The sequence below is a fragment of the Caretta caretta genome, chromosome 5 (assembly GCF_965140235.1).
Source record: "Caretta caretta isolate rCarCar2 chromosome 5, rCarCar1.hap1, whole genome shotgun sequence".
NCBI lineage: Eukaryota > Metazoa > Chordata > Testudines > Cheloniidae > Caretta > Caretta caretta.
Window position 1 is genome coordinate 39,603,501 of NC_134210.1, and position 27,829 is coordinate 39,631,329.

At 41.7% G+C, this 27,829-nt stretch overlaps 2 protein-coding genes across 7 annotated transcripts in view; one reads left to right on the forward strand and one right to left on the reverse strand.

The window, feature by feature from the left end:
• LOC125636726 (uncharacterized) overlaps positions 1 to 26,854 on the reverse strand; it is a 94,542-nt gene extending 67,688 nt beyond the window's left edge. For 2 of the 6 annotated variants that reach the window (XR_012668416.1, XM_075128490.1), the window contains exon 1: positions 26,572 to 26,854. The gene's annotated coding sequence lies outside the window, so the exon portion shown is untranslated. The other 4 variants (XR_012668417.1, XR_012668419.1, XR_007356692.2 and 1 more) reach the window with 4 other exon arrangements.
• Positions 26,855 to 27,221: 367 nt separating this feature from the next.
• The window catches only part of ZSWIM6 (zinc finger SWIM-type containing 6), a 167,365-nt gene continuing 166,757 nt past the window's right edge, over positions 27,222 to 27,829 (forward strand). Inside the window, exon 1 of the mRNA XM_048850294.2 lies at positions 27,222 to 27,747. Coding sequence (XP_048706251.1) covers positions 27,237 to 27,747 — 511 coding nt within the window. The 5' untranslated portion in view covers positions 27,222 to 27,236. The remainder of the gene's footprint in view (positions 27,748 to 27,829) is intronic.

Genomic DNA, 27,829 nt, shown 5'->3' on the forward strand with positions numbered 1-27,829 from the left:
CATCTTAAAAATCGATACTTTTGTTTCATATTGGACAAGAGCAAGTTACCTGTAGAACTGAAATACTTGATAGCCCAAATAATGAAATTAGGGAGAAATTTTGCAGATTGCTAAGGCTGACCCAAGCCTCCACACGTAGCAAAGCTGGTACAATTCCACAACATGGAAACAAAGAGGGGCTAGCTCTCAGAGAAGGTGAAGAAGTGACAGATATTATAGATACCTTTGAGAGTACTGTTTCAACTTTATAAGTGTGTGTATATCTGTATGGTCTAGGGTTTATATTTATCTACAGGGGCGAGTTATGGCAGTCTCCTGCAGGAGCTAAGAGCATGGGGGGAAGGGGAACAACTGATGCTACCTGGCTAGGGATCTGTAAGTCTGGAGGACTTCCTTTGAAGGAAATTGAATATACTATTTTAACCCTGTTCAGGAGACCCTTGAATGGAACACTGTATAAGGTGACCTCCCTGATACAGGAAGGGAAATCATTCTCACCCTGGCCAAGAACTGACATGAGACTGTGACTAGAAGGGACGGACTCCGTGAAGAGGGCCTGAAAGACTTTGAAATCTGCCAGTGTGTCTCTGTGTAAGATGTGACTGCCTGATAAGCGACAACCTGCATGTAAGCTGTTTATTGCTTTCAGGATAGGTTTACTCTGTAATGCTTTTGTTCTGGATGTGAAAGTGAGAACAAGGGTTCGCATGGCACATATGAAACCAGCGTTGCAATATATTTATGTGCCAGATGTGCTAAAGATTCATATGTCCCTTCACGCTTCGACCTGCATTCCAGCGGCCATGCATCCATGCTGATGATGGGTTCTGCTTCATAATGATCCGAAGTAGTGCTGACTGAGGCATGTTCATTTTCCATCATCTGAGTCAAATGTCACCAGCAGAAGGTCGATTTTCTTTTTTGGTGGTTCAGGTTCTGTAGTTTCTGCATCAGAGTGTTGCTCTAATAATTCTGAAAGCAAGCTCCATACCTCATCCCTCTCAGGTTTTGGAAGGCACTGCAGATTCTTAAACCTTGGGTCAAGTGCAGTAGCTATCTTTAGAAATCTCACATTGGTACCCTCTTTGCGTTTTGTTAAATCTGCAGTAAAAGCGTTCTTAAAACAAACATCGTATGCTAGGTCATCATCCGAGACTGCTATAACATGAAATATATGACAGAATGTGGGTTAAACACAGAGCAGGAAACATACAATTCTCTCCCAAGGAATTCAGTCATGAATTTAATGAACACTTTTTTTTAAACAAGCATCATCAACATGGAAGCATGTCCTCTGGAATGGTGGCCAAATCATGAAGGGGCATATGAATGTGTAGCATATCTGGCACATAAATACCTTGTAATGCCGGCTAGAAAAGTGGAATGAAACCTCCTGTTCTCACTTTCAGGTGACATTGTAAACAAGAAGCATCCAGCATTATCTCCCGCAAATGTAAACAAACTTGTTTGTCTGAGCGATTGGCTGTACAAGAAGTAGGACTGAGTGGACTTGTAGGCTCTAAAGTTTTACATAACTGCCCTCAAAAACAAAAATGTAACAAAAACCCTACATTTGTAAGTTTCACTTTCATGATAGAGATTGCACTACAGTACTTGTATTAGGTGAATTTAAAAATACTGTATCATTTTCAGTGCAAATATTTGTAATAAATGAGTACTGTACACTTTATTCCATTGTAATTGAAATCAATATATCGAAAACTTAGAAAAAGATCCAAAAATATTTAATACATTTCAATTGGTATTCTATTTTGTTTAATAGTGCAGTTAATCACAATTTTGAGTTAATTGCATGAGTTAACTGAGTAACAGCCCTAAAAAAACAAAAATCCCTTCGCTACCGCAGAAAATTGAATTGATAATTCAATAGATGGCATACTACAGTCAGAGTTGATACTGAATTAATGTTCCAGCACAATGCTAGGGCATGCTTTGCTGGAGGTGCTTCCCTTTAGTGACCCTGTCAGGATTAACCAAAGATCCCACAAGCCTATCTACAAGTGCTGGTAAAGTACACTCTGGGTAACTACATTCTACCTACCTCCAGTTAGATATGGTGTCTTTTCACTTCCTATACTGTTGAGTAGCATTATTGTATCTTATTAAACAGTTGCAGTGTTGTAGTCTGGCAACTGTATTTCATGGATTGGTGTGTGTGTGTGTATATATATATATATATATATATATATATATATATATGAGAGACAGCGAGAATGAACCCTGGGTTCTTTTAAGCTTCTATATAACTATAGAATCATGATTAGTTTTTGTGGGACTGATTTGTATTTTAAAACTATTACACTTGGCTATCCTGTTGCACTTACCTGTGAGGATGCTCCATAATAAAACAAATCAGATTTATAACGGCCTAGGCAGAATATCTGCTGGGGGGAGGGGAAATCTGTGCAATGTGTATTTCTGAAGTGAAATCTAAAGGGACAATTTTATCAGGACAGTAATCTCAGGCAGATGAAAACAGTTTATGAAGGGTAGCCACAGCACCCAGAATTAGTCTCCAATAGCTGTAAGAATTCTGCTTTAGTAACATGCTCAAGTGGATCAGAATCCAAAGGAGAAAATTGCACAACTCATGAATCAGAATAAGGCAGTGCCTCCAACAAATTGCCACTTCCTCTTAAACAACAGTTCCTCCTTTCTCTACTTCATATCCCCAGGATCTTCCAAATCTGAATCTCTTGTGTTCCCAAAGCACCTGAGCCTGTTTATTTTCTTTGTCTTCTTACAGAGGCCCTGCTACACCTTAGAAGGTTTTGAGTGCTTCTCCCACTGAAACTTGCAGCCTTGACACAACAGTGCTGCTTCAGGCTCAACTAGATAGGCAGCAGATAGAAAATAAATGGGTTCAGAAGCACAGGGGACATAGTGATGTACCATAGCTGGCAATGAAAATAAGAGGGGGAGCATAACAAGGTCCATTGAATTCTTGTTTGCACTGCCTCATGCCTTTCTGGTCAAAGGGTATTTTTTCAAGTTTGAGCAAGAACAGTTCAACTTTCTATATTTCCCCCCACTCCCCGAGTAGGAACACAGGCCCACATTCAGCCTTGGTGAACTATGTTTTTTAATTGAGTTTGGATTAGAATATGTGACCAGTCCAAAGCATGTGACTAAAAAGAATGAATTCATGAGAAAGGATTGTTTGTGTTAAACTTGCAGTGCCCTTAATATATTAGTATGATCTTATTTAAGGTTTGGGCTGAGCTCACATCTATAAAGAAAACAGTTGATTGGGTACCAGGTACAGTAAATTGGGTTCAACTTGTTAAAAAGAAATGCTAACTTCAGTAGTTAGGGAAAAATATAGCAAAGTGAAATAAGAAAAACCTTCACGAGACAGCAGGGTTCTAAACTGCCTCATCTTGCCATTTCTGGCTATTGGACCTTAGCTAAAGCATCATTTGTCTAAGACTGGGTTTTTGTCAGAGCTTTCCTTTACCCCTCTGGAGTTGTGCCATGATGGGAAGGTATCTCCTAGGCTGATCCAGTTGTATTTTGGCCTATACTTGTAACTGCATTGATCGGATATAGATTAAACCTGGATATGCTTATATTTGTATTTTTGGGTATAATCAACACCAAGTGGCCTTTGGACTAGAAGAATGCTTTTGTGGTGGCCTTTGGACTAGAAGAATGCTTTTGTGGAAACTGAATCATGGAAAAAGTTAGTAAAATTACTAGGGAAGTTATTTTCAACACCCCAAGCAAAAATAAAACTGGCCTAGGGCCTAAAGGCTGGGAGGGAGAGATGAAAATGAGCAGGCAAATATCCCTCAGACGTACCTTTGAGCGTCCCTATGAATACTGGTTATGCTTTGATTGAATTAAAGGCTTTGGAAAAAAAATCAGACTTCATGTATTACCAATTATACCAGTTCTCTTAAGCACCTTTATCTTTGCTCTGTTTGTAAATTGGCACTGTGCATGCCTCACTTAATTACACTCATCTCCATAGTGCTCTGAATTACTCCAAACTGGCCAGACCCTACTTCCAAAGATCCCTGTCAAAGAGGGATCATGATAAAAGAGATCATGTTGCTTTCCCTGTATTGATGTTATGTTGTTTTAGTCCACTGAAGAGCCCATGATCTTATTAGTAAGAGTAGGGGTCTACTCTGGTGACTGAATATCAAATTTCCCTTACCTCTACAGTACCACATCTTGAATGCTGATTGGCTGCTGCCATCCACTCAGATGAGCAGTTCCATGGTGATATCTTTCTATAATACATGAAGTGCTTTTGGGTGAAAGGTGCTGTATAACTATAAAATATTTTAACGGTACATTCCAATTAGATGGGAACCAGTACAGCAATACAATTGCTGAGGCATCACCTTGGAAATTGACTTAGTTAACGATGATGAAAAGTAATAACTGATGCTTTATTGGGGCAGTATTAGTGTTCACTTTACCTAATACCATGCTGTTTAATGGTGATGAATCTAGGGCTAAATAGATGTCAGATCCAAGCTCTGATTTCTCACTATAGATGTTGCCAAATGAAGATTAAAGTGATGGAGGCTAAGAAGGTATTTTCTCTATCGACAAGTGTTTTCTCCTGGTTTTGGGTTTATTTTTCTGTATCTTCCTCTGGTCCTGTCAGAGATGAGATACTGGTCTGATCCACAATAGCAAATCCTTGTCCAGTGTCCATGCCACAACCTTACACAAATCAGCTACATTCTCTACTAGATTCAAGTTCTTAGATTAAAATATGCACATTCAGGTAGTTAAAGGCAACACACACACACTCTACAGCACCTTCAATACTCAAAGTACTCAATTATACCTTTATTATCAGAGATATGTTAGAATTATTCTCTGCAAACTGAATTTACTTCGAGTGTGTAATACTAAATACTAGGCGAACCCAATCTGAATCGTGCTAAAATATCCAGTAGTGCTTAACTTGAATCAGTAATGAGTACAGTTGTGGAACAACCCAATTAATGTTTCCTTGATATGTTGCAGTTAGCCTCAATTAAATATGTACCACCACCAAGGAAATAGCTGTTCAATTTTCTCCATGAGACATTAGGTTTTTAACCTGTCAATACCTGAATAACTCTGTAATGATTAAAGTAGATGTCATTAAATATCTATCTTACTATGTTTCCACACAGTAGCTTATCTCTTAAACAATTAAAAGATACGTTTCCAGTGGTATCAGAGTATCCTTATTAAAATTTGCTTTAAGCACACAATCTAACACAAAGCCTGAATGACTCTGTGAAACTAACATTGAAGAAATATTATTAATTCATTGTTGGATAGATTATGTGGTAAAATAGCCTGGAATCAAGAGTGAGAGAAATAGAAAATTTTCAAATGCTGTAAGCTCTAAATAAAACACAAGACCACTTTGAGGAGGGGAAACAGTATACAAGTCTGTATTTGATATGTGGCTCATAATTACAGGAAGCTAGTAGAAGGTGCCATGATACCTGTCAATTATCAGCAGGCAGAAAATGCAGAAAACATACATAATTCATCAACATACTGCCCTTTGTTAAACTGACTGATTTAGCTCCATAACAAAACTGCTTATTCAAAAGAAGAAAGTTACATTTTCAAACTAAGCTATTTGAATGTGTTCAGTTATTCAATTGATTCAGAGGTATATGTTTGTGTTGTTAAATGTTAGTAACAATGATTACTGTCATACAGAATTATATGCATGCACACGCATTTGTCGTGTTCTGAGGCAGAAAGACAGTGCTATCAATAATGGAAAAGTTAATCCTTACAATCTTGCACCCTGGAATGATTTCTTTTATGGTAGTTTTTAACGAATTGTAGAGGAATTTAAGTTATTTTAATAAGCAATAAAATTATGCAAGGCACTGCATTTAGCCGTATGGAGTGGAAATCTATCAACTGCATGAAGAAACTTGTACAGATACAGACAGACATCATCTTCCTTTCCAAATGCAAAATTGGTTAGTCTCTAAGGTGCCACAAGTACTCCTTTTCTTTTTGCGAATACAGACTAACACGGCTGTTCCTCTGAAACCTGTCATTTTATTTACTGTTTCATATCTTGCCCATAGCATTTTTAAATTTCATTTTTAAAGTATCAATAATATAAATACACTACACATTTTAAGATTCTGAAAGATTCTAAAGCCTATAAGCAGTTTTCAGTGTATTCATCACTTCAACTTGATTTCTGGTACTATCTTGAATTGTCACAGCTTGGGGACAGATGAGTCTGAACTAGATTCTTGCTTTTCTGTAAAAAGGTAGCAGTGGGGTCTGATCAGAGTATAGAAAGTTTTTAAACTTTGCCTAAAAATGCACTCACCTAGTATTCTGTGCTCAGCAATACTTATCCTATCTTTTTTAAAAGCATAGCTTAGTAGAAATAGAAATTAGGAGGCAACACTTAAAACCCATGAAAGGAAATACATGCTGCATTTAAAAAAAAAAAGGCTGTGGAACTCACGCCTACAAAGGTCACAAAAGCAAAAAGCTGAGTAGGATTTTAATAAAGACTGGACTCAGAGGAGAACATGCAGTTATATTAGCAGGATATAGAAGATATAAAACCTCTATTTTACAGGGCCAAAGCCATCCACTAACTGATGGGAGAACTTCCCTTATGGGCAGGCTCCTTGCACTTTCCTATAATGTAACTGGTACTGGTCACTATCACAGACCAAATACTGGGATAAATGGACAACCAGTTGACTCTAGCATGACAGTTCCTATGTTCCCAGGACAGTTATCTTCCTGTAGTGCCACTTTTTTCAGTAAAGCTCAGTTTCTTATATTGTGGCAATTTTGTAGCGTCCTTGGGGACGCATACTGCTCCATATCCACATTAACAACTTTCATGTGCACGTAGAGGGACATATATGGTCCTTCGTTTACCAATAGAATCAGTCTAGCTTAAGTCTGAAATCTTGGGCATACAGAAAGCCTGTATTTAATATTAAACTTAAAATGAAAAGAAAAAAGGAAAGTCATTTTTTCTCTATGGCAGTATTTCTTCTCTAATACCAGTATACCCTAGAAAGAGAAGGGGATGTGTTTAGGTATTTATATCAAATGCAAGGTGGGCTTGGTGCTTTATAGATTAATTATCATGGTCCCTGACTGAAGAAGTTCCAGTCTAAACAGAGCCAAACAGAGTCTAAACAGAGCCAAAACAAGTAGAGGGAGGGAAGGTGAGGACAAGATTACAACATGCTGTTGTTTAAATTGTTATGCATATCTCTTAATGGGGTAGGTATGGGTTATCTTTTCTTATTGGTTATCTTGCATTGAAATAGGAGTGGGTGAAATGAGACTGGTGGGGAAGAAATTAGTTTTAGGACTAAGTCAGAAGGAAGAAAACCAGAGGGAGAAAGGAGACAGGCTGGACAGGAAAAGGGAGGCTGGGTAGTAAAGAGGTTGGATGGGAAAAAGGAAGAACTGACAACCAACAGCAAAAAAGTCCAGAGATCACTTAAAATTTTAGTAAATCAGATGCTATGCAGAGACTGTACTGTGAAGGTGACCTGAGGGAAAGGGGAAAAGGTGAAATGAGGGGGGGGGGGGAAAGGTGAAATGACAGGCCTGACACTTATCCTCTCATGGACTTATGCTCTTGGGTCTGCTATTGATGAGCACAGGATGTAGGCTCTTCAAGACGATTCAGAAGCTCTTTCACAGGTGGTGCAAGCTCCTGAGTGGAGTGGAAGCTGCTGGATCTGGTCAGGTGCAAAGGGTGACAGGTCCTCTTGTAGCTGTCTGGAGCTGCTACCGAATTCCACAGGGCACTGCTGTACAACTTAGTTTGCATCCTCCATGACTGTCCCATCAGTAGATTTACTGAGTAACACGCCACTCACTTCTACGGAGTGACTAAAAAACAAACAAACACGTTTGAGAGGGGAAAAACAAAAAACAAAATCTGATATCTATTTTGTTTTCGAGAGCACTTTATTTAAGTCCCAGTCTTGCAAGCCCTTACTCAGACATGTAGCGCCTACTCACACAACAATCCCATTTACTTCAGTGGAAATACTGTACCCATGTGAGTCAAGACTACTCACATCAGTTGGGGCTGGTAGAAGTAGATGCACCTCTGGCTTCGTCCCCCAAATTTTGTAAACAGCAGGCTTACCTGGCCATAGGTTGTGGTCAGTCTTAACAATAATTCCTGCAGGGTTTAAAGTAGGAAGTCTTGTTTATCAAGGGTTTATCCCATTCTGATACTTTAGGCCATATAAGTAGAAAATGTAAAAAAATGTGCCTTGTGAAGGTTTTGGCACAGTGGTTACAATTATTTCTTGTTTTGTTATTCCCAGCAGCTATTGATTATATCCCAGATTGTGGGTTTTAAACCATGGGCGATGCTTCAAGTGGTGTTCCCCGTGAGTAACTCTGCCTACCTCAGCCAACCTTTTTCCGAGGCTCTCCCAGGCAGCTCAGGCTGCAGCATCAGCTCTGCCCTTATTTCAAATGGACACAGCTTGTGCTTTCCTCCACAACTGCTCATTCATGGTCCCATCCTTATCCCACCCCTTTCAGATAGCTAACACACACAGGAAACAGTACCTGTATTTCAGCAGGACTGGCTCTTGAATGGCTGCCAGGTACAATTCCAGTTTACAGGAAAAAGGCATTGTCCTCAAGTTAAGACCAATGTCATTTTGTATCCTTATGGGAGTGGGATACACTAACATTTTTTCCACTTCTTCCTGATTTATTTTGCTATAGATAAAATTAAAAATGCTGTTGCTCTCATTTGGGTTCAACTGTGTGAATTTTAATCATTTTAATTCTCAAAATGGAGAAGTGGCTGAGCAGACCTACACAATTACTCATTTTCGGCTTTGTACTTTCAGTATGGAATCTGGATCCAACTCAGCTCTAAATAGTTTAAATATCCTTTTGCTATGTGATGGGAAGTCGAATCTCACTTCAGACCTTGGCCAAATTCACTGCTGTAAGAGGGTGCAATTCTGGTAAGTCAGTGAGAGCTGTTCCTACTAACATCAGCAACGAATTTAACCCTTAAAAATTATTCTCCATAAATCAATATCTGTTTTTAAATCTGGAAGTTGGGTTGGCTGACCTTCAATTAAAATTACATTATTGGCATGCTAAATAATACAAGTGTTCCCATATTTGTACCCAACACAGACACTATTTATCTACCTACAGTAGCAGCAAATATAGTAAGCAGCATAATACAAAGCATGCAGTAGAAATACCTCATTTCTTATATGTAAATGAAACTGTACACAAACAAACATGCTGCATATACAAACAATGAATATGCTGTATACACAAACGTACAAATAACTGCACTTAGTTCCGATTACTCTATTTCTGGGCTGAAATAAAATGGCCTCGAGGGGAAGGATGTTGTCAGGACTGATTCAAACACATCTGGGACCCAATGCAAACACAGTCAGTTGGGGTCCCCTTACAATCATTCATGCTTCCCTCTTGGTGAGGGTTGGGAGGCTTTTTTTTTTTTGGTAAAATAAAATATTTCTCTAAACTAGGACAGGATAAGGGTGGCTTTGAGCAGGGGGTTGGACTAGATGACCTCCTGAGGTCCCTTCCAACCCTGATATTCTATGATTCTATTATTCTATGGCCATGGGGAGAGAGGAAGGAGTGCAAGGCCAGGAGAGGGAAGCTGCAGCTGCAGCCTCAAAAAGGGAAAGAAGGAAGTTCTCTCAAGAGAGGGTAGCTGAAAGAAGCCTCTAGTCAGGGGCAGCAGTAAAATACTAACTGGGGTGGGAAAACAGGGTGGAGGAAGAGCTTTTGGGAGTTTAAAGTCCTGCCACCACATTGGAGTTAAATTTGGGATAATTTCCCTGTCTCTGATGGAGTCCCCCTCCCCCCCCTCCCCCCCCACTCTCACTTCAGCAAAATCATCCTTGCCAGAGATGTCATCTTACACCAAGGCACCAAAAATACATCTGAAGCACAAATATTTTATCTTTGGAATGGACCAGATTGTGCGATGGGACAGGTATTTTCTAAAGACTTTACACCAGTTTAACACTGCTATGTTATCAAAATACCCTTGCTAATTAAATTATAAGAACTCTTAGCAAAAGTCAGTTTTCTTCAGCTTGCCAGGAGGTGGTGCTTCCCTCTATATTTATGATTGAGAAAATTCTTTTAAAGAAAAAGACACATGAGTAGATTCCCCACACTGTCTCCTCCATTCCTGAGTACCATACCACTGGGACACAGGGTTTATCATAAAAATAGCTATACTTGGTCAGATCAATGGTCCATTTAGTCCAGTATCCTGTCTTCCAATACCACATGCTTGAGAAGAACTGAACACAACAGGGCAATTATCAAGTCCCCCGTTGTCCAGTCCCAGGATCAGGAAGTGAGAAACTTAGGGACACACAAAGCATGGGGTTGCATCCCTGACCACCTTGGCTAATAGACCTCAATAGACCTATCCTTCATGAACTTATCTAATTCTTTTTGAACCCAGTTATACTTTTGGCTTTCACAACATCACCTGGCAATGAGTTCCACAAGTTGACTGTGCATTGCGTGAAGTACTTCCTTCAGTTTATTTTAAACCTGCTGTCTATTAACCTCAATAGGTGAGGACCGTTCTTGTGTTATGTGAAGGGGTAAGTAACTCCTCCCTATTCACTTTCTCCACACCATTTATTTTATAGACCTTTATCTTATCCCCCACCTTAGTCATCTCTCTTCCAAGCTGATAGTCCCAGTCTTTTTAATCTCTCCTCATATGAAAGCTGTTCTATCTCTCTAATCATTTTTGTTCCCCTTCTCTTTACCTTTTCCAATTCTAAGATTGTTTTGGGATGGAGCAACCAGAGCAGCATGCAGTATTCAAGTGTATTTATATATTGGCATTATATGTTCTGTCTTATCTATCCCTTTCCTAATTCTGTTTGCTTTTTCGACTGACACTGCACATTAAGTGGATTTTTCAGAGAACTATCCACAATGACTCCAAGATCCCTTTCTTGAGTGGCAACAGCTAATGTAGACCGCCATCATTTTGTACGCATAGTTGGGATAATGTCTGCCAAAGTGCATTACTTTGCATTTTTCAATGTTGAATTTCATCTGCCATTTTGTTGCCTGGTCACCCAATTTGATGAGAGCCCTTTATAACTCTTCAGTCAGCTTTGGACTAACTAACTTCAGTAATTTTGTATCATTTGCAAACTTTGCTACCTCACTGTTTGCCCCCTTTTCCCAGATCATTGCTCTTCAACAGATTCATAATTGGTTGCAGGACAGATCCTTGGGGGCCGGGGGGGCCCAACCCTGCTATTTACCACTTTCCCCTTACCTCTCTCCATTTTAAAAACTGACCACTTATTCCTACCCTTTGTTTCCTATCTTTTAACCAGTTTCTGATCCATGAGGACCTTTCCTCTGTCCCATGACAGCTTATTTTGCTTAAGAGCCATTGATGAGGGACTTTGTCACAGGTTTCAGAAAGTCCAAGCACACTCTATCCACTGGATCACTGTTGTCCACATACTTGTTGACAACCTCAAAGAATTCTAATAGACTGGCAAGGCAGGATTTTCCTTTACGAAAGCCATGTTGACTCTTCCCCAACAAATCATGTTCATCTGTGTGTCTGTTCTTTAGTACAGTTTCTACCAATTTGCCTGATACTGAAGTTAGCCTTACCAGCCTCTAATTGCCAGAATCACCTCTGAAGTTTTTTTAAAAAATTGGCATTACATTGGCTATCCGCCAGTCACCTAGTACAGAGGCTGATTTTAAGCAATAGGTTACATACCAGATTTAGTAGTTCTGAAGGAACTCAAATATGAAATTGTAGAACACTTGAGTGAATACTATATAGTCCTGGTGACTTATTTCTATTTATTTTATCAGTTTGTTCTAAAACCTTTTGCTGGTTGGTCTTCACTCGTTTGGGGCCTGCCTAATTATACTTTTACCCTTGATGTGCCAGAGTTTATGCTCCTTTCTGATTTCCTCAGTAGAATTTGACTTTAAAGTTTTAAAGAATGCCTTTTGCCTCTGCCTCTTACTCATGATCGCTTTTTTTATCCTCTTACTTTTAGTTTAATTTGAGGAGAAAGGAGCAGTATTCTTAAAATATTCTTAAAAATAATGGCCACCTAATGTTAAGGAAAGGGGGTGGCAGCAGAGGAATCCCTGGTCAAAGATAACATGAAGCTGCCTGGCATAGAGGAAGGCTCAGTGTGGGCAGCAGCTAAGCAGAAAAGGACTGACTCCTTCATAACCAGCCAAATGAAATATTCCCGCATACTAGTGCTTCTTCTCACATCTCACTGGGAAAAGGGGGAGAGATACACTTAGCTCCAGGTATAGCAAAACTCTTGACATTGCAGAGGGGCGGGCAGGCAGGCCTGGGCCCATGAGACTTGGTTCTGTTTTCTACTCTGACTTATTAGTTGGTGCGGGATGAGAAGAGTAGTGAGTATGGTCAGAAACGTATGCCTCTATGTGGAGGCTTCTGAGTAGTGGTTCTGGAGTTTGTCTGAACCAGCCTTGAATTAATTTATTTATTTTTACAAAAGGAGTTGTAGAACACTTATTGTTGGGAACTAGTTTAAAGGAGTGAACAATTATGTATGAAATTTAAAAGTTGGGAAACCATTTAATCCTCTTCTAGTACATGTAGGTCCTACAGGCAAATTGCATAACACTATTCAACCAAATTACCATTCTTAAATTAGTTCCAGCTTTGTAGAGTTGCACCAAGGACTGTATCTGAAGATTCATTTCCCACAGCGCATGACGACTGGCACCTTGGCATTACACAGCATTCTGGCACTTGATCTACTGCAGTGAGTGTGACAGCAAATAATTTACTATAAAACATTTTCTAAAATATTGCCACAGATTACCTGAATTGTATGGACATCAACCACCAATCTGCCTTTAACACCTGACTTTCCACCTTACAAGTAAAGAATGTTCATCTGGGCTTAAAGATAAACATAGATATCACAAAAAAAAATTCTTATTGGCAATGCTGATCTCACTCAGATGCTTCCCAACTTCTTACATTTGATACATAGTTTCACATTCCTTCCCATAAGTTCCCAACACTACAATGTTAAACAATTCATTTTGCACAGATCATTCAGGACTGGTTCAGACAGACTCCAGAGCCATCAGGGAGAAGGTACTGCCCTGTTGCCAGTGTGATTCTGGCCCCAAGCAACAAAGAGGCTGGAAAACCCACTGTAATGAATCTGTGGATCTAGGCACAGGAAGGAAATTTTCAGGTAACTACAAAAGGCTTTTTTCCCTAGTTTTCAATACACAGATGGAAGGAATTGGGATGCTGCACACAGTAGTAAAATATTACTATTAGTTATCTTAGTGCCTTTGATACTGAAGGATTGCAAAACACTTTACAAACAAATCCCAATTCTATGAAGTGCTGAGTGCCCTCTGCTCCTACTGACCTATCAAGGGGAGAACACTGGGCACCTCAAAGGATCAGGGCCTAAAACCATGTTTCCCTCCCACATGAAAAGGTGCAGAAAGGCAACTCTTTCCTTAAGCAATATGCAAATTAGAGAACTGCTCATCTGATACGCTATTCCCTCTTCTGGATGAGGCCGGCAAGCCTATATCCAGCATGGGCCCCAGTACACTGGCATTTATCATTAACCCAGAGGGATTCCTGGTGAGAAACAATCAGGACCTATGCAGAGATGGTGGTAACATCTTACGTAACTGCCTTTCTTTGTGCACCTTCACAGAAGGGTTTTCTGCCATTTTGCTTTCCTGGGAGAGAAGGATAGGGCACTATCTGTGTAAACTAATTACTTTAACTACACTTGAGGTGCAATAGCACAATGGTTTAGCATCCACAGATAGGAGATAAGCAATGCAGTGTAGTAGTGATTGTCATCTCTAGTCCTGACTCATAGGAAGAAGTAATTCTACCAACAGGCTGGTGTGCTGCCCTGAAATGTTGATTGAAAGCAACATGAAACAGTCACTGTATTCAGCATCTGTTCATGAGGCACAACTTGAAATCTAGTCAACTTCTAAAAGTTTTAAGTAGTTCTAAGCTTGCCCAGGTTTCCCTAACAACTTGTGTAGTTTATTTTATACTAACATGTTTCTCTCTTTGTTGCACGCAGGACCCACATAGAAGGGGAAAACTAACTTCAGGGGAAACAGTGAAATTAGACATTAACAAAGTGCTGTATAATTAACAAATACTAATTAGGAAATATTTCTATTCAGTGTTACTTGCTACAGCCTGTAAGATTGTTACACAAAAGCATGTGTTTAAGTTGACTGTTTTCCTTTAAAAAAAGGGGATTTGTAGATAGCATATTCATTTATGTCTATTACCCATAGCTTTCCAGTAATTCTGTTAGACCGTAACTTCTCATGTCAGGGAGTTACCCTTGTGCTTAGCTCATGTCTGCAGAAAAGAACTAAACCCTTCAGCTTTTTAAATCTCTAATTATACATCAATATTTTTGTTGAGAAAATCAATTTTTATTCTGAATGTTTGCATTATAGCTGTGGATGAAGATTAGTAGTATTTTGTTACACCCAAACACTGTATTTGTCATGCTGCCCACCAGTGGTATCTGACTACCTCACAAAATCAGGACACAAATTCTATATAAATATTTACCTTCTTACAACTCTGCTCAGCAAGATGTGAACTGTGTAAACAAAAGACTTGTGGTGTTACTATTGGAAGACTAGGTTGAAGAAAGGCAGTTTTAGTCCCTTCAGAGAAAGCAAAATGGTAAGCTTTATGGTCATCCTGATCTCTCCTTAAAAAAAGAACTCCATATTCTCTCGCTGCTTGCTGTCCTGTACACTTGAGTTTCACTCTTACACTATATATGGAACTGCTAGTGGCACGTCATGATATAAGTTTTGCCATGGTTACAATCCCTCTTTTCTAAATAGTATCAAATAAAACCGCATTGGATGGCAGTAACGCAGTTTAGACATACCCCACAGTTCTTTTAAAATGATTCTCCATTTCTTTTAAGTGTTGGTAATAAGTCACCATAGGTTGTAGTTTCAATATTGGTAGTTTGTAAATGAGAACTCCATTCCTTTTAGAAAATGCTCCACCTGAGCAGGCACTAGTTTTCTGTTTCCTACAGATTTCAGAGTAACAGCCGTGTTAGTCTGTATTCGCAAAAAGAAAAGGAGTACTTGTGGCACCTGCCACAAGTACTCCTTTTCTTTTTGTTTCCTACAGAGTTCATCAAAGATAACACGAGAGACTGCAAACCAGTGGGGAGGATCCCCATCTTCCCTTTCAGCAGCTGAGGTGGCTGACACACAGCTATCGCTACATCATCATTTGTCTGGGGTGGGGTGGGCTGGAGTGTAAGGAAATGACTTCTTTGAGCATAAGACCAGTTCTAGGAGGAGGATTTTCCAGATATTAGAACTAATTTAGGGTGGACCCTCATTCTCTTGTAGTAAGTGCTATGTGCAGTGGAAAAGGATTGGCTTTATGTACCAAACTGTACTTCCACCCTTGCTGGCCTCTTGTCATCCTCTTCCTCTGTTCTTCCACTCCTCCTTTGCCATTCCCTGCTTAAAAATCAAAGGGACAAAAATTTACTCACCTATAGTCAGTAGGAAGGAGAGAGCCAATAAGTGCTGGAGAATAAGGATTTAAAAAAAAATAAAGTGTCTAGCACTTGTTTGCAAAGAACTGCCCAGCTAGGGGCAGGGTACAAGCCCGTGCAGTGTTGTCCTTCAAGTTGAACACAGGGAGCTCTAGTTCCTGTACTGATGCTTAGAGCTCTGGTGAAGTACAGCAGAGTGAAAACTGGCCAGTGTCTTCCCAGGTCTCTCTGCTGCTATTCAGAACCACCTGGGCAACACTGAAGCCATAAAGAATCAAGTCACCTTCATGCTACTGTTTGTGGCAAAGCACTGAGGAGAAGTAGATACTGGGGCTATTAACCAGGAAGGAGTTCAACTTAGTGTAGTGGAGTGACACTCTGCTCTCTCTCAGCAGACTGTGAGGAACCACAAAATAGCAAAGACCCTCCACCCTTTAGCAGCCAGCAAGAGTCTGTTAACCCAACGGACAGTTCCATTTGCTTGGGATAGGATAGACTGGCTTCACTGCACTTCTGTCTTCCTGCCATACAGAGCCCTCTGCTGGGGTTCAAGCAGCTGGACTGGCTGTTGGGTTAAGTACTGGGAAAACCCCTGCTGCAACCCCTACCTCTCCAGTAGGTAAAGGGAACGCCCTCTTACTGCCCCTGATTCCCAGGGGAGGAGGGCCCCTGCTGTTGCCTTTCTGGGATGAGAAGGGAATCTCTTGCCACTATTGCTTCCAGGGGGTAATAGAGCAGGGCCACATCATGGTGTGGCTAGAGCCCTAGATTGCCTTTACAAACTCTGGCAGCCAGGTTTGTGGTGAGCAACAGAACAAGAATACTCCTTTCCACAAGGTCAGACTTCAGATGCTGACTAGTCACAGGCTGGTATGAAAGATAAGAGCCCTGAAGGAAGCTCCAGGGAGAGTGCTATCAGAGGAATCCCCACTACTTTCCCAGTAGCTCAGAGAAGGCCAGTTTCTCACACTGGCACTGCTGCTAACTATCTTCCTGTTCCCCAACTTCTGTATATGGCTAGTAGGTTTAGTCTTCTAGCTCTGAAGTATCTGGCAAAGTTTCCAAGGTCCTATTTGGGGGGAGGAAATGGTGGACCTGAGCCACTGATAGGATAAGCTAGAAAAGTACAATGTTGAGAACTGTGCAGAGAAGATGACAGAGTATGGTAGAAAACATTGTACAAGAAGGTCGGGTGGGCGAGAAGAGCAGGAAACACACACTGAAGACTTGCAGTCCAACCAGAACTTAGTTCTGCAGGAAATGTTTGTAAGGCTCTTTGAACATTTGTGAATTAGATCTTAATGAAAGGAAGGGGTTAAAGTTGAAATGGACTTTTAGAAAACCTACCTCCAGCACATGTTCAGACTCATATTCACTGACTTCCTCTGTTTGCAACATAAGGACATCTTTGTGCAAGACCCAGAAAAACTGACCCTTCATTTCTCTGCCCCCTTCGCCTTCCCCCCACCCTCTGTCTCCTAGGTCACAGCCTGTAAAGATGGACCAGTGTCCAAAAACATACCCTGTGACAAACGGCAGGAACACCAGCTGCTTAATTCAAGTTCAGCTTTCCCCTCCCAGTGTACAGATGTTTTGACTGGGTTTGCAGCGGTGTTGGAAAGAGCATAGAACCTGTACATTTTAGGATAAGGGTGAAGTGAGAAGTTTCCCCATTGTTTTCTGGTTAATTAAGCTACTTTCTTGTAAATACTGCCTGCTAAACCTCAATAAGTCTTGAGGCAGAAGCTTGCTGGGGAGCAAGAGCGGGGCTTGTTATGGTGGACCCATTCCACCAGCACACACATTTTCACTGTCAGGAAAAATCTATCTATAAATATTGTATATTTAGAAAGGTTCCAATAGCCTTAATACTTTACTAATGTTATTTATACAGTTGATGTTTCTCCCCACCCCCAATGCTTCATTTAACTAACATTTTGTCCATGTCAGTTGCTTTCTTCTCCTCCTCCTCTGCCACAGTGGAATAGTTGTGCAGGCAGATGACTTCTGTGGCTGATGTTACTTGTTTAAAGCTTGCATGCCCTTCAGATGCACCAAGTTTCCTGCCAAGAATAAATATGCTGCTTACCACAGCACAACAGCTATAGGGTGGGGTATAATGCAAGGAAGCCTAAAGGGATGATGTAGCTATTTCGGGGGAGGAAGCTGGGGATTATAAAAGTAGTTTCCTTTTGGGGGAAAAGAGTTAATATAGACAGAATATCACAAGAAGCTAGTCAGTTAGTTTTTAGTCAAGTATTGCCATAGACTGCCATTAAGATAAACAGTTTATTTGAATAGACAATATTTGAGCTTCATGTAACAAAATGTCTTTAGAAAAAAGACATTAGATTTTACAGCTTTCTGTACACAGTATATTCTGAAGAGTAAGTTTCTATACTGGTACTCCCTAGAGACTGGAGGAGGGAGACAGCTCATGAACTGGACTAATAAGATGCAAACTTGCACTGATTACACTGTCACATGTTTCATGGAGAATAGCTGACAGGAATAAGATTAAGCTTTGAGGAAGCTTTTTAGTATTTCACAAGTATACTATCACAACTGAAACTGCTTGAAGCTATTAATATATTTAAAGAGAAAAAATACCTGGGAGGAAAGATAATACACTTAAAAGATATAGAAATTCTTGTAACAAATATCAAACTTTTCCATATTGCTACTAGGAAAGCAAAACGTTTCATCAATTCTTATTTTTAAACAAAAATAAGATTGTTTTGGCTTTAAGTAGGGTGTGTAATATTTTCAAGCACACATCTATTGGAAAAGTCAAAACAAGTTTACAGTTTAAGTTACATCCAGTTTCCTGCCAAGTATAGAACTTCTGCAAATGTTCAGAGAACAAATTAAAAAACTCTAATAGAAGTTAGAATACAGAAATGTGACTAAACCAAGAATTTTAGTTTCTCAAACAGATCTAACAGATTCAGGTGATACTTCCAATATGTACAGCTTCCTGATTTCATTGCACATGTTCATTTTACCTGTATTTAACAATTACTTTTTTTCTTTCTTACAGTAAAAGCAGCAGTAGTGAACTAGGTTACCCCACCAGGGCAACCTAACATGACTAGGCTGCTTATAAGGAAGCAGTTATACCTGCTCATGGTCCATTCTCAGTAGTTGTAAACTCAGTGCACTAGTTTACTGTGGGGGAGAATACACAGTATCATGGATTCAAATGACTATGAATCACTGGTATCTTCACTACCATCCAAGAGCCAGTCTTACTCAAAATTACCCCTATGGAGTTATTTAAAGTAGTTAAAAGGCAAAGATGTGGCAATGTCATCAGGAAAACATGACTCAAATTAGAGAAAAATCTCAAAATATTCTGAACGTTTCTGGAAAGCTCTGAAAGATCAAAAAAGTATGTTTAGTATTCTAAGTTTCTATTCCCAATAGTTGTACAGAGTAACTTCTGACTCAGGTTCATTTCTTGTTGGCCTCATCCTATTCAGTGTTGCCTGTTTTTTCACTTTTAAAGAGAAACTTTGAACTTTAGAAACTATTGGTAACACTTATCCAAAAGAATATTTGGTTTAACTTAAGACTAGTAGGAGGCAAAGCTTCTCTATTTTCAACTCTTCAAATGAGTTACAACCATCTACTTTAGAAGATCACATGCAGTATAAAACTTGACAAATATGCACATGCTCATTTTAAAACCCAAGAAAACATATTCAGTTCAATATCAGACCTGAACCCCCTTAGTTTCTAATTTCTTAGAGAAACATTTTCTATTGCCATACAGATACAGTTAAGAGACCACCAACAAGGGATCTTAAGAAAAATACTCATTAGACAAGGTGGATGATATCGTTTATTGGACCAATCACTGTTCTTGAAAGAAACTTTCAAGCTACATAGAGCTCTCTTCAGGTCTATTGGTTTTCCCTGTATGAGAATGGCCACCTCTAAGAAGTTGCAGAGAACTCAGTAATTGTGGACTTAGGTTATATCTACACTACAGCCTATGATGGCCTAACTTATGTTGCTATGGGGTATGAATAAGCCACCCCCCTGAGCGACATAAGTTATGCTGACATAAGCGCTCATGTGCTCTTATGTCGGCAGGAAAGCTGCTCCCGCCAACACAGCTTCTGCCATTCATGGAAGTAGTTTGATTTTTTTTTTTATGCTGAAGGGACACAGTGTCTTCACCAGATGTGCTGTATGGTGCATCAGTACTGCTGCCGTGCTGTACATGTAGACATGGTCTTAGTCTTGCCACTTGAGATAAGAACAGCAATTCCAGCACTGTTTTTTAGAGCAGAGGTTCTCAAACTTTCATGTTATGGATCACTTCTGAAGACAGATCTTTCCCTGGATACCGCCCCTCCCAATTCCACACCTTCCTTGTATCCAGCATGGTGATTCGGTACATGAAAAATTAAAGGGAGAAGATCAAAATAAACTTGTTTTAATGTTAGATGCAGCTGCTTAGTTATATTTTTGGTTTGAATGTAGGATTTGCATATCAGTCCCAAGTCTCCCCTTTGTTGGTTTAGGTCCTTATTGTTCTAATCTTTCGAGGTCACTTGCAGTTTGGTTCTGGCCTCCTGAGTGTTTTTTACATCCTCCAGTGTTTTGGTATTCTCAACAATTTTTGGTTAAAAATATACCAAAGACCTTGTCTACACTACCGGGGAAATTCGATCTAAGCTACACAATTGGAGTTACGTGAATAGCGTAACTCAAATTGATGTAGCTTAGATCTACTTACTGTGGGGGTCCACACTATGCAATGTTGCCGGGAGATGGTCTCCCATCAACTCCCCCTACTCTTTTTGATCTGGTGGAGTACAGGAGTTGAAGGGAAAGCGATCTGTGGTCAATTTAGCATGTCTTCACTAGACCCACTAACTCGACCACTGCTGCATCGATAGTCGCTCATCGATCCCCCGGTTAGTGTGGACAAGCCCACAGAAAGCAGTTTTAATGTGCTAGCTTAATTTAAAAAAAAGCCTTGGGAATTTAGTCATGGATTGCGCTACAGCTAGTAGGAAGTGACACTATTTGAAGACTATAAAGATGCTTCAACACTGACAGAACACAGTTTTAATGGTACCTTGAGTTGCTATGAAGATGTAGCCTTTGGCTGAATAATCTTACCAAAAGTTAGTTAAGCTGGACTTAAACTTGCTGCTGCCCTGTATCATGTTTTTCTCCCCATATCTTTTTGGAATATGGGCCTTCTAAAACTTGAACTCAAACAAAAATGCCCCAGGAAATGCTCAGTTAAGGTCTCCCCACATATCCTCAAAAATGTTTGTTAGAAGAAAAAACAAACCTCAAACTTACAAATGCACAGTTAAGGTTCTACAAACAATACAACTGTAATCTCTTGACCCAAAGACAGTAGTTACTTCTAGTGAGGGTTAAATGATTTCATGGAGCAATACTACCAAGGCCGAAGAATTGCATGCTTAAGGGGCAGACTGTAGTTGTAAAGCCACCAGCTGCAATGGGAATGGTACACAGATTCACCACCCCAGAGAAAGGAATTGTACCTGCTGCCTCAGGCACAATGTCAGGAGAACAGCTGCTGCTACATCCTTTTAAGAGGTGTGGCATGTGCTCTGTGCGCCTTCCCTCCCCTCCCAGTAAAGAAAAGAAATGCAAGTCTAAGGCAGCAACATATGTAGCTATTTCTGGACATAATGAAAAGTGGCTATTCCTGCTAAGTGGCAGATGGATAGACTCAGACTTTCTCCATTTATTCTTATATTTGTAGGATTTCTTAAATGGCCTTAGGAATTTTTCCAGGTTTAGTTTGAAATAACCTTCATATTTCATTGTTTTTGTTTGAAATAAGCGCATTTCTTGCTGGCACCTTTGTCACTCTTCCGGATTTTGAATCTTCATAGTAGAACTTGTTTATTGGACAATTCCCACCCCCACCCCACTGCCATGAAGAGGGTTATGTTGCAACAGGTAGCTATTATAAAGCAAAGTGGGAATCACTATCAAAGTCAGGGTATCTTATTTACATGAGTGGGAGCTAAGGAGAATGATGTATTTGACTCTATGACCAGATCACTTAAAGTTTGTTTCAAAAATTTGCAGCATATTAATGTGCCAAGTACCTAATTATATTTCTCACTTTAGCACTGTAATTTCTTATTTTAGTGTTTTTTCTGTTTCATTAAACTAGTCTCGCAAGCAGGTACAAATTCTCTTCTGAATTTTATATTGTATCCCAAGACACACAAGCTGGTTATTTTTCAGCTTTTATCTCTACTAAAAGTGTCAAAGCTTTTTAAAAATTATTTGGCAAAATGCTTGTGCTGTCTCCCATAAGAGTTTCCTAAAGATTTTCCTCTACAGGTACATTAAAAAGCAATCCATGTCTCCCAGATGTATTTCTTGATGCTCTCAAATAATTTAAGTTTGTTTCTCTTGATTTGAAGATTTGCTGGAGACAGTATTGTGGCTAACAAAATAGAGACATATCATGCTGCTGATTATTAGGCAAATTCCCCATTGGTTTAGGGAGTTCTGCTTGCTCAGATTAAACTGTAGATTTATGCAACTTTTAAGTTTTATTTGAATGAAGATTTTTTTCTTAGTCTGTGATTGCATGTGTTAGCTTTTATTGAATTTTGCATACTTTATGTAATCTTATAAAATGACTCCTCTGATTTAGAAGATAAAAATTCTTAGTCATTGACCTATTCGTAAGCCAAGTATACCGTTAATGTATAAAGGCAGAGAGATGGGAAGAGAACAGACTGGACAAAAGAGCAACCATCAGGTAACAACCAGTTCTGCAAGTGTGGAGTTTATAAAATCTACATGCAGGACTCTGCAGCTGTGGGATCAGCTGCTTCCAGGTAACAGTTAACTCTTCCTGCCTGGGAAATGGGTACCCTATTAGGAGCAGCTTTTGCCCAGCAGAAAGTACAGCACTTAGCACAAGATCATCATAGCATGACAGGTGAAAGCAGACCCTTCCCCAAAGTGGGCCAAAATTACTGGTCTAAAACAGGAGGTATCAAACTTACTCTTTGGACAGGATCAAGTTTCATTTTTGTTGGGCACAAAGTAAACATTTAGGATGACATGCTTTCCTCAAACCTTAGCTGAATGCCCACTGATGTCAAAGGAAAGTTTGCACAAAGATTGAGGGTAGAGTATTATGATCTTTATGGAATAGCTAAGATTTTTGTTCTTTGTTCAATTCCTTGTCACATTCAGCATCACTCAGTGAAAACGGCTTCCTTTTAGGCCCACTGCTATTTTTCTCTTCCTTCCCTATCCCTCTGTTTCTCTACCTCTTCCCTGCCTTTGTTTTTTCTATGCATGTCCCTCTCTATAGTAACTCGCAGTTCACCCAATTTCACTGCTAAAATAAGCAATGAAATAGTTAGTGCTGATACATTTAGATTCCTTAAAATCTCAGCCTACAGTGTTCAGGTTCCCAAATCCCATTAAAATTCTAGGGGGATTGGGCATCTAAATCCCTTAGGTTCCTTTGCTAAAGTGGTGTTAGGCTTCAGCGTTAATATCCAAAAGAGATTAGTGGGAGGCGAGGGGTTCACACCTTTTAGAGTAGTTGATTCATGCTGTCTGCACACTCAAGAAGATCACTTTACACTCAGGTCACATTCAGAATGTATATTCTTCATGCCCCTGAGGGCTAGAAACTTTAAAAAAAAGCTAAGAATTGAAACATGCCATGCAGAACATATACATATATTATGCAGGCCTGATTCAATTCATGGGCTCTGTTTAAGTTTAGTCTAAAATTATTTTCTTGAAGTCTTAATATTACTGCCACTATAATTTGTTCTTGCCATGTTAATTTTTCTATGGCTCTACACAGTATCTAAATAGTTTTTTAAATTAAAGCAAGGCTATTTCAAAAGAAATTGAGAAATTGATAATGTACACAAACATTAAGATGACACTTGCATAACCTGATGTCTTCAGGTTTTCCACTGATTTTTTTTTTAAATGTCAAACACAATCAGGAAGAAAAAAAAATATTTACTAGAGCTGATCGGGAATTTTCAATCAATGTAAAAATGCAGTCTTCAAATGTCCTTCAGGTAAATCAAAAATTATCAACCCCAAATAAAATATTTTGGTTTGTGGAACCAAACGAATGTTTAATTTTGTTTGCCTGATCTGCCCTGGTATCTTATGCCCCCCCCGCCATTCTCCTCTATGTGCAGGACTCTATCACGGCTCTTTGATTTAACTGCTGCAGTGACCCATGGGAGTGGTATTCTGACTGGACAGCCTTGCCCCCTACCGGAGAATAGAGACATGAAGCACCTGACCTACAACTCCACTGAGGCAACCCACAGCAGTTCAGACAAATGCTGTTCAATGATTAACTGAGCCAAAATGAAATGTTCCAAGTCAGAAGTGTCCAAATGTTTTGCTTTGATTGAAGATTTCTAAACAATGAATTTCAAAATTAAACTTTTACAGCATTTTGTTCTGTGAAAGAAAAGTTTCAATATTTTGACCCTTTATCCTGATTTGGATCAAAAAGTTGAAATATCAGAATTTTCCATGAGAAATTCTCATTTTTGATTAGCCCTAGTGTTTACACATCAACATTATGAAAATATTGTACAGTAAACTTCAGATATAGTTCTGCCCTTATTTATACCTGTGCATCCCCAATGAAGTTATCTGAGGCAAGAACAGACTTTGGTCTACTAATTAGATAGCTGATATCTTTCTGCTACTATTTGTGAACAGCAAATTCTGGTTTTTGAGCCTGCTTTTGCACATTCTGGAACAAATGTTATAACAAAGGTTGTTAGATTTGATTAGAAGATACAGTTTTGAACAGTTTATTTTAACTAACAGTGGAAGATATTTCACTTTGTGCGCTATGGGAATTGCAACATTAACATTACACATTAAACCATTTGCTAAAAATTAACCACAGCAGATGGTTAATACCAGTATTTTTATAGTTCCTTTTCAACACAAGGGCAAACAGAATATTTTAACCGCATTCAATTTACTCACTGTGGGTTGTGGCATCAAGCCTATCACACTGGGGGTGCCAGAGCTTGATTCCAGTGTGGGCTGTATGTGAAGGTTTACAGCCTTAACCTAACCTTAATCAGCACCAGCGTGCATCCAGGATTTTGACAGAAAAATGGTTGCTATCTTGACCTCTTAGGCTAAAAGGGTCATGGAACAATATAGATTTCCATAAGAGTCATCAGGGGAAGAAACCAGAGTGCTCTTCCAAAATGAGATTTAAGGCTGCTGTCAAGTCTCTGATTCTAAAATATACACCCGTTCTTCAAAATACGATCTGCCTTTTTTCCCAGGAAACCATTTTTGCTCTCTCTTTAGCGGTTTTGAAATTAAAATATCTTAAGTGAGGTTGCAGGTGTTCTTTTCTCTATGAAAGAGAAGAAAGCCGTAATCAGACACATCTATCCCCTCCTCACCCCCAAAACCACTCATCCTGCCTAGAATGCTTTAAAGAATTTCTCATATACTACTTGGCTACATGTAACTGCCTGCCCCCCCACAAAAGCCAACCTACAAGTGAGAATTGCTTTAATATGCAACAGCATGGGGAACAGCTATTTTAGGAGTGACTGATAGGAGGTAGGTCACTTATGTTTGTATTTGCAATATTCATTTCCTGTCCTTATTAGTGGTTTTAAGGAGAACATTCTGTAGGTAACAAATTTTGTTTTGGGAAAAAAGAGAGGCTTTTTCATTCAAGTCTCTTCTATGTTTAGTTTGTGCATTTATACCCACACAACAGTAACACTAGTAAGTGACAGAAGGGACAAATGTTAGGCAGCTAGGAGTAGCCTTATGCCCTCTCTCCCCCAAAGAGAAGGGAGGAAGGTCAGGTAAGATTTTACAAGGCACAATACAGGCCTTTTAAAAATTAGGCTTGTTTTCAAAAGTTATTTTCTCTGATTTAGAGCGTTTCCCCTCCCCTTCTTGTACGTGTGCTGCCTCTGTGCTTTGGCCCTCAAGACTGAGGAACACTGAAGGAACTGACCCACAAGCAGCCTGTTACCACAATTTTCCTAATAAATGGGAAACCTTGGAACAGGCCTAAAACTTGGTTTTCCAACCAGGCCAGCACGTTCTGGTCCCGTTTGTCTGCTTATGCGTGTAGCTTTTAAACCATAACATAAGGTAGCCTCGGAAGTCTCATAACCTGGCCACCACGCAGAGACCGAATTAAGAGCGGCCCTGCAGTCCCAGCGCAGGCTAGAAGTGGGGAGGGGAGACAAGGCGCTCACAGGGAGTACGAAGTGTCACAACACACGGTTCAGTCTAGTGCTTTCTAGAGGAGTAAGAACGCGAGCTGCAGCGAGGAAGCCGGGGCAAAGCACAGCGCCGTCTCAAGCAAGGTAATTAAGTCCAGGACTCTGCCTCAGGCTGGGATTTGCTGCGCATCGCGTAATTAGCACTCGTGCTCTGGCTTCATGCTCCGGCGCTCGGGGAGCACAGCCAGCAGCCACCCTCAGCCGCGTACAATCGGGATTGTTCAGCCTCCGTGCTGACGGAGCAGCCTGTGCCTAGCGCGACCTGGCTTTGGTTCCAGTTGTATTCCCGCCCCCCCCGTGACTCCACATCGAGTCCCATCCGGTGCGCAGAGTAACCGGCGGACAGGAAGAGTCACTCGGCGGACCTCTTCCCACCAGGGGAGCGCCCCTCAGCCCGCCCTGGCTCTGCCCAGCCGCAACTCGGACGTGGTGTCTGCAGGTGCCCCAGCACCGACCCGAGCTCGGCTGCCGGACAGGGACGCGCTGCTCCGTGCGGGACAAACCCGAGCCAGACTGGGCAGGCGGACCCAGCGCGGGACGCACCCGCTGCCCTAGCGCCTCCGCCGCCCATACGGCACGTGGCGTCCAGCCCCGGGGCCTCCGGCTGGCGGGTCCGCACGCGCTGCGGGACCCGGGACCCCTGCACTTACCAGCACTGAGGCTGCCCTTGCTCTGCTGCGGGCGGGCGGAGCTGGCTGCCACGCACCGGGCAGGCGAGTAGGAGCTATGCCGGCGGGCTGCTACCACCGCTGGGAACCGAGCTGGGGTACGCGCAGAGAAGCCCAGCGACAGCTTCGTTTTCATTACCGTATTTCTCTGCTGCGCTTAGTGCCACTCCTCCCTCCTTCCCGCTCCCTTCGGCTTTCCCAGCGGTGGTGACCGGGTTGAGGCCGCCACGGCCCCGCCCCCACATTCCATTCCCTAGATGGTGTCACCAAGGCGGTGGCGCCTGCCCCACCCCCTTTTCCCACCACGCGCAGCCCTGAAGGGCGTGCCCAGGCTTGCGAGTATATGACATCGCCAGAGGAGGCTCCGCCCTCTTTCAGAATAACAAGCCCCGCCCCGGCTGCGGTCCCCACCCCCACTGCTAGTTAGACTAGCACACGGCTGCAGCGCCGGGGCCGTTCTATTTATGTTTGTAGGCGCTGATTTGCATAGCCCCGCCCCATGCCGTGGGCGAGGCAGCAGGCACCGCCCCCTTGCCCATACATGGCGGCGATGGGCGGGGCCGCTATTCCGGCTGTCGGTCGCTCTCTTCCTGGTGCCGTTTATAGGGTACAGCCACTTCCGCTGTCTGCTTAGAAGCGGCGCGATCATGGCGGAGCGCGGTCAGCTCCCTCCCCCCGCTAAGCGCCTCTGCTGCAGACCTGGCTACGGCTCGGGGTGCAGGCCGGGCCAGCGGGCGGGCGGCGGCGGCCCCGGCAGCGGGGCGCTCTGTGCCGGACCCTCCTCCGCGGCCGCCGCCGCTGCCGCCCTGGGGCTGCTGCCGCTCGGCAAGACTCAGAGCCCCGAATCCCTGCTGGACATCGCGGCTCGCAAGGTGGCGGAGAAGTGGCCCTTCCAGCGGGTGGAGGAGCGGTTCGAGCGGATCCCGGAGCCGGTGCAGCGCAGGATCGTGTACTGGTCTTTCCCCCGCAGCGAGAGGGAGATCTGCATGTACTCCTCCTTCAACACCGGCGCCGAGGACCCCGCCGCCCCCGGGGGGGCCGCTGCCAGCACCGCGCCCGGCGGGGCCGCGGACGCCGCCGCCGACGAGAACCGCCTGCCCTTCCGTAGGGGCATCGCTTTGCTCGACGGCGGCTGCGTCGATAACGTCCTGCAAGTCGGTGAGTCACGAGCCGGGCCGGCCATCCGGAGCCTCGCCCCCCCCCCCCCCCCGCCGCCCCCCGGGCTGCGGCCCCTCTCCCG